The 7,325-nt window shown below is 35.6% G+C and overlaps 1 protein-coding gene across 1 annotated transcript; it reads right to left on the bottom strand.

Moving 5' to 3' along the window:
* Positions 1-3,838: 3,838 nt before the first annotated feature.
* LOC149016245 (putative F-box protein At3g25750) lies at positions 3,839-5,044 on the bottom strand. The gene has a single exon (XM_089156712.1). It carries the CDS (start codon positions 5,042-5,044, stop codon positions 3,839-3,841), a length of 1,206 nt encoding a protein of 401 aa, XP_089012838.1.
* Positions 5,045-7,325: the final 2,281 nt, after the last annotated feature.

Here is a 7,325-nt window from a genome sequence, read left to right as displayed (position 1 = left end):
TTTGAGTTTCTCCTTCCTGTGTATAGCGAATGCAAGCTTAAAATGGTAGCGGTTGTGAAATTGCTCTGCTTTGTTAAGACTCTTTTTCTTCCCATTGACTCAAATACTTCCTAGTACGGGACTAAGGCTGTCAATTCTGTATCGATACTGTGTACCGTTACCGAAACCACACTATTTCAAAATTTGGTATGCCACGGTACACAAATTTGGTTTTGAGTTCGGTATGGTACAGTTTTCTTTTTAGTTGACATACTGTCGTATGTATCGAAACTGTACCAAATTTAAAACCAAGAGTGAAATTGTAATTTTTCGTTATAAACCTTTGAGCTCTAATCCTAATCAATTGAATCCTGTTCTTTCGTGTTTGTTTTTGACTCTTGATTGTTCTGTACTTCTGTGTTCATCATCTATGAGTCTTGAGTGTTCTGTTTTGATTTCGAGTCTCTTTAGTGTTTTTCGTTTTTAGATTGGATCAGTTGTTTTTTCACTTAGGGTTAACATGTTCTTCTGCAGTTATTTTTTTCATATTTGATTCTATTGCTGCATTACATGTTTGTTTGTTTGTGCTTTTGAAATACTTTTGATGGTTAATCAATTCTGCAGTTAGTTTTTGATCTCTTCCTGGTTTGGTTGTGTTCTAGTTTTAGTCTACCTTCCAAGTCTCTTAATTTGTCAGTTATTATTGTTAAACTGGAGTTTGTCAAAATTGGATCTGATTTTCATTTTTTTCTTCAATATAATTCCTCTACCAGTTATTTTCAGCAAGATTTTTTAATCAGAATTTCACACTTGTGGTTGACGATGCTCACCTTTTCTCCCCCTCCACCTACCGCTGTTTCAGTCTTTGAGGGTTCTTCCAGTATCTCTTAGGCTCTTTTTGGATCAATTCTCATTCCATTATAGGTTTCATTATTAAGTTGTTTGGCATCATTACGTTTTTTTTATTTAAATAATGAAAATCTTCCAAAATCCATAATACTTTTGTCTTATGTTGGTGAGATTTCATTCTCTTCATTTATGCACGTTACTTAAAATTTCTACTAAAAAGTTCTTAAATTTTTGGTAGTGAGGTAAATAGTCAATACACTGTTTTATAAAATCATACTTTTCTCCTTTCACTGCTCACTATTATTACTAATAATTTTTATTTGACACCAAACTTATTTTCATTCCATAATTTAATTTTGACAAAATTCACCAAACCATTTTCATTCTTGACCAACAATGAATTCTTGTACTTATTTATTTTAAATATCTGGTGAGATTGATCCAAAGAGCCTTAACTACGGTATCATTAAAATTGTTGATCAATTAGGGATCTCCCAGTATTTCTACCTCCTGTTGTTTCTTTTGTCCTCTTCAATTAATGGAAATTAAAAGAATCCACAAGTTTCTTCATTCCCACAAAGTGAACTGATAAAGATTTTGCCAGGAATTTCCCTATTTTAAAAAGGAAACCTCGGCATCCTCTACTGGACACTTTAGAACCTCCATACCCAAGTCTCATTGAGAGTTTTTCATGGGTTCCACTTAAACCTGAATTTGTATATCCATATCCAATGAAGTATGAAGATGTAAATGCTTATTCACTTCATGGAGATGGAAAATATACATATCTGTGAAGGGCAAGGACGGGTGTGACACATGGTTATTGACTATTATGCTTCATTTATAGCCATTATGGAATGAAAAACATCTCTTATTGGTTCTGGAAACATCATTTTTGGGTTACCAGGCTATGACTCGTACACCTACTTCACTTAGAAACAAGAAAAACTAGGTTCTGTGAACCATAGTTTTTAACTGGAAGAGAGGGATCAAAGTCACCTCTTAGATGGAGGGAGGGAGGAGAGGGAGAAAGGAGGAGGAGCCAAGGGGAATGATCTGGCATACGTTATTGCGCATTACATCTGATGAACTTTTCAGGGCATTTGGTTGTCTGTGTTGGTCAACCAAATGACTAGTCCATGAAAACATAGGTTTGCTTGAGCTTCAAATTATGATTTACAGTCCAAATCCGTGTGCTAGACTTTTTTATTGTTTAAATATTTTCTCCTGTGGAGTAAAGGTTAGTCTGTTGCAGCTTTCACTCTAACAGTATGATGATTGATTTGATTTCTGTATGATTTTAGATGGATGAAAGCCAAAGAGGAAGAAAGTGAGAATGAGGGTGGGGATTGTGGGAATCATCTCTTTACAGAGATATCTTCTTATTCTTCTTTGCTTGAAATTTTAATTGGCTGAAGTACATGAATAATGTCAAGGCTTTCGAGCTGCAGCTCCTACTAAAAGTTCATTAAGAGTATTTGTATCGAGTTGCAAACATAGGAGGTGTATATGTAATTTGCTTTTTTTAATTTCATATATAAATAATCGTTCTTTTCTTCATAATTTTACAATAATTTGTAGTCATGATATTGCAGTTCTGGGCATCATATAGGGACATGAATTGCGCTATGAGCAGTTTGTGACTAGTCTCATAATGTCCTGTATTGGTGCCGCCGGATGGTGTAGACAGTTGGAGGCACCACACTGAATGAATGAGCAAAAGATGCTAGCATATGTACCTTCAGCATTCGTGTTGTCAAGTGATTAGTTGTGGCCTTTGGCTTTTACTGAGATTGGTTGTGTTATTTTTATTGATCAAACAATTGTATTATCATTCATCTGATTCCAACCCATGATTTTGTTTTAAATGTTTTAATGATCTTCTTGGTGTTGAAGCATTAGGGTAATTATAGCTGTAGCTAGCTATATAGAACTCTGCTTGTCCATCCGGCGGTGATGATCAAGATAAACGCATTTTAAAGGAGAGAGATGTCACTCAATACATTGTTGCTTGAATCCTTTGTAAATTCTGTTGTCTCGACTCTAGGCACTGATTTTGCATCCATCTTGATTCAATTGAGATAAGAATCCAAAATCTGCTATGCAAATTTAAGACTAGAAGGTTCAATGCGATTTCAAGTTCCAACCAAACATGCTGCCTTTTTTCCAACACAGAAAGACAGAAACATTAGGAAAGAGAACACCAAGAGGAACTGCACAGGCGAAAGAGAAGACTCATGACTGCTCTTTCTCTCTCTACATTTTCTTGTTACCTATATATATGCTATTACTATATCAGATGAACCAATTACCAATACAAACAGATTCTCATCTTTTTTGAAACAAAGGAAACTGGTATTAATTCACCATGCTCCAAGCAATACATGATATTAACTAATACATCAGATTGATCAACAATGATCTAGAAATTAATTAGACTCAGATTCAGGCATGATTGATATTGGGGTAGTAAAACAGAATCTGGTCACCCTCCACTATTTATCAATACTCGAAGCATCCACACTATTATTGACAAGAATCAAAGTTCTTGTGGCTCTAAAGGAGATAACTCACCTCCTATGTGTTGCCCATGTGGCTTTCCATAATCAGTAGTTTCTGAAATTAGTTTTGCATCATTCACAAACACTTTATTCTTTACCAATCTTAACAGGTAAGTCATCAAGGGAACTGACGCTTACTTGAAGGGTAGGAAGGTAAACAAATATGTTCAGGGCACCTAGAATGTCAATAAGAACCAGTCTAACGGTTCATTCATTCAGTCCAATGGTGCCTTAGAAAACACCAAACTTTCAGTTCAACAAAAAAAATTGTTTAAATAAATTACGAAAATTACAACAAGATGAAATAAAAAATCAGAGACTGGGTCGAAGACAAGAAAAATCGAACAACTCCAGTTCACTACCTAGCAAGATGTGGGTCAGTGTTAATATAATATAAGAAGAAAAAGTTGTAGCTAGCTATATAGCTAGCCTTTGTCGATATACACAGATTAAACTGGGCTTGGTGTAATCCAGATACGTTTCTCATCAAAGGGTCCTTGAGGATAGGCTGGCCATGGCTTAGGCTGCTTGTCTGCCAAATCGAACAGACGAAGAGTGTAGTCACAAGAAATTAAAAGTGGGATGTCAATATCAGCATCCTGGAAATATACACAGTTACCTTTACATTCAGGGAAGTCACGGGCAGAGAAATATGAAGGTGGACTCAGACTTGGAAAATACACATGGTCACCTAAGCTCTTCACTTCAGACCACTCGGCATGATCTATATTTCCTGTGCTGCTGCTGCTGTTCTTCTGCCAATCTAACTTGTGAAGTGAACACAACATTCCACTAAAGTCGTACCATTGAGTGATAACAAACAAGTCATCATTGTCAGATTCAACCAGAACCTGCAAATGGAAGTAACCATTTAAATTAAGACCATCTAAATGAAGATATGCCGGTCTCAGTATCTGCTTAATACTAGTCTTAATAGTGGTAGGATTTCCATGACCATCGTCAACTAGTACTGCTTCTCTTATACCAACTTTTCCGCCAGATTCTAGTGTAATGATTTGTTGCTTGTAGAATATGACATCGTAAATTATGTTCAAAAACTCTCCTTCAATAAAAGTCCATTTCTTATCTCCAAATTTGGAGATAAACAAGAGACAAGTATCGACCCAGACAATTGTCATGAAATCCGAGGAAGATGGGCTTGCTGATAGTACTACCTTATTAACACGAGCTTTATCTCCTCCCAAATAATATATATCCAATGATGGAAGGTCTATGCGGGCTTTGGTGAAAGGATTGAAGAGGCCGAGGGACAACTTCCCTTCGAAAATCAGCCAACCATAGCAGGATGTATGAAGAAAATCCTGATTACTCATCTCCAAGGGGAACTCAACGAAATAAGATTTATTTTCGACAATGCTGAAGAATTCATAGGTTCTTGCTCCTCCTCCTCCTTGTTTTGGATCAAAAGGAAACATCATTAAAAGAGGGAACTGGCGAGGGAGTTGGTTGGGAGTCTCTGGTAACGCTGATCGCCATGAAACGCAGACTGCTCGTAACCGAATACGATCTGCATAGAGGGTGAGGCGCTTTGCAATCCCGTCTAACAACTCTTCCGGAAGATCAGCCCAATTTCCCGATGCTGCTGCCGCCGTTTTTCTCTTTTTGGTACAACCGGCTGCTGCTGCTGCTGCCATTGCCAATTCCATATATATATATTTAATTCTTGCCGAAGATCGCTGCTTGGATATGATAGCCGGCCGCCAACACCTGCAGGAAGATTAATCTTTCGTAGACTGGAGATTAAATAATCAGGTTGGAGGTTTTTGACGATTCGGAAGTTAACGATCGATGTATCTCTGGAGGTTTTACGGTTGAGAAGAGTTTATATAGGGATGAGAAATAAGGAGGCGTAAATTAGAAATACCAATGTCGACATTGAGTACAATTCAGACTAGGAAACTTTAATTACTATTCAAAACTTAAATTACAAATCGATGTTCTAAACTAACACAGAATCCTATGGCGAAAGGAAAAAAAAGCTTACTTGGATATCAAGAAAGAGCAAATAAGGAGGCGTGAATTAGAAATACCAAGACATTGAGTACAATTCAGACTAGGAAACTGACGATAAGGATAATTAGCAATTCAAAATTCAAGACTCAAATTACAAATCGATGTTCTAAGAATCCTACGGGAAAAAAGAAAAAAAATTACTTGGGTATCAAGAAAGAAAAAAAGATTAATTTAACATGATTGGGTAATATCAAAAGAAGGGTAATAGAAAAGAAGGATTTTTTTACTGGTGACCTCTTTTAAGTGGGGTGAAACTCTAGATTCCCGCTTAGTGCAAAAAATTATCCGTTCCTCAATTTCAACAAATTCGTAATCCACAATTAGACATTCTATTAATCAAGTCTCACAATGAGTTTTCTAACCAGCCTTACCAAGAGCTCTAGGAACTTTGAATAGTTATCTGAACAACGAGTTACATTTATCCACCATTAGTGCTAATATTGGCATGTTTGGGGCGATCAACGAAATAACTGATTAGTCCTAGCATTGTAGGCCTCTCTTTTTTTGCCTCTGAAAAAGAGTTAAGAAAAACTCGTGGTAACCATTCAAGCCGGGACGTTTTATACTGTAAAATATAATAATATCACAAGATGAACTATAAAACTCGATTCAAGAAGCCCTTCCATCTCCACCAATTCACTAATTTCAAAAAGAGAACAAAGAAATTCAGTTTCATTATAAACTTGCTATCCGTGTTTCTACCTTCTCTATTTGATCTATTTTCTAACTCTTCTGAAAATACAGAGCTCTTGTTGATTTCTCATACTTCGAAACTAAGTTTCCTATCGATCAATTCTTGTTTTCCTTTTGATCACCATCCAAGAAACTCTCTTTTTACTTCTATACTACTTGATTGGTTAGATAGTCGGCAAAAATGGCTATACATATTCCGTTCAAACGATTGTTGGAATTGGAGGAAATGTTTGGCAAATCTAAATTCCGGCAAAAATGGCTATACATATTCCGTTCAAACGATTGTTGGAATTGGAGGTAATGCTTGGCAAATCTAAATTCTAGAATCCAATTCGTTAGATATTGATTTTGAATTTCTTTTGCCCTACTTGATTCATGAGCATGATTGTAAAACTAATGATTTTTGTACTTCCTGCAACAAGAAGTCGTAGATTTCTTTTATTCGATCAATTTAAAGAATGTACATACATTAAACTTTTTTATCCCAATCCTTGTTTGCAGAAAAAGTGATATCCTTCTTCTTTTTTGATCTCCAATATAAATTTTCTATATTTTTTTTTTCTCTCTCAATTTAATTGCCAACCAGTTACAACCTATCTTAAATATAATTATTAGCCCGCTTCCATTCCTTCTCGACTAATTTCAGATAACATTTTCATGACACACAAACTCCTCCATTATATCAAATCCCTAAAAAAATCCAAGAAAATATTCGTGGGAATGAAACTCGATATGAGGAAGGCCACGACAGAGTAGTTTGGAAATATATTTTTTTTGTATTTAATATATTTTCTCTATTTTATAATAATTTTTTATTATTTTTTTTCTAACCGATAATCTTAAATATATCAAAGGTAAGGTGTCAATTGCGTACCGAAACAGTTTAATCGTACCGAACCACGCCACCTAAAACCGTAAGGTGACGACAGGGATCCTTGTGGGTGTTATCTGATGAAGACATAAATGATGCTCGGGTTGCTTGAATAAGAAACTCCCGAGAACTCTGTTCTTCCAGGTGAAGAGATTATAGTGATTAGTCTTTTCTTTCTTCTTTTGTGAACATGTATGTCTAGATTAGAGTAGACAATGTGAGTTACTGCATGGCTTTAGTCTCTAAGAATCTGAATTATCATTTGAAAGGTGAAGCAAAATAAATATCTTATAATTAATATCCTTAAATATCTTACCGATTTCAGTATTTACGCGTAG

This window comes from Hakea prostrata, chromosome 5 (genome assembly GCF_041222555.1).
Source record: "Hakea prostrata isolate BN-2017 chromosome 5, UWA_Hpros_2, whole genome shotgun sequence".
In the NCBI taxonomy this organism is placed as follows: Eukaryota; Viridiplantae; Streptophyta; class Magnoliopsida; order Proteales; family Proteaceae; genus Hakea; species Hakea prostrata.
This window is presented reverse-complemented; position numbering and strand designations above follow the sequence as displayed.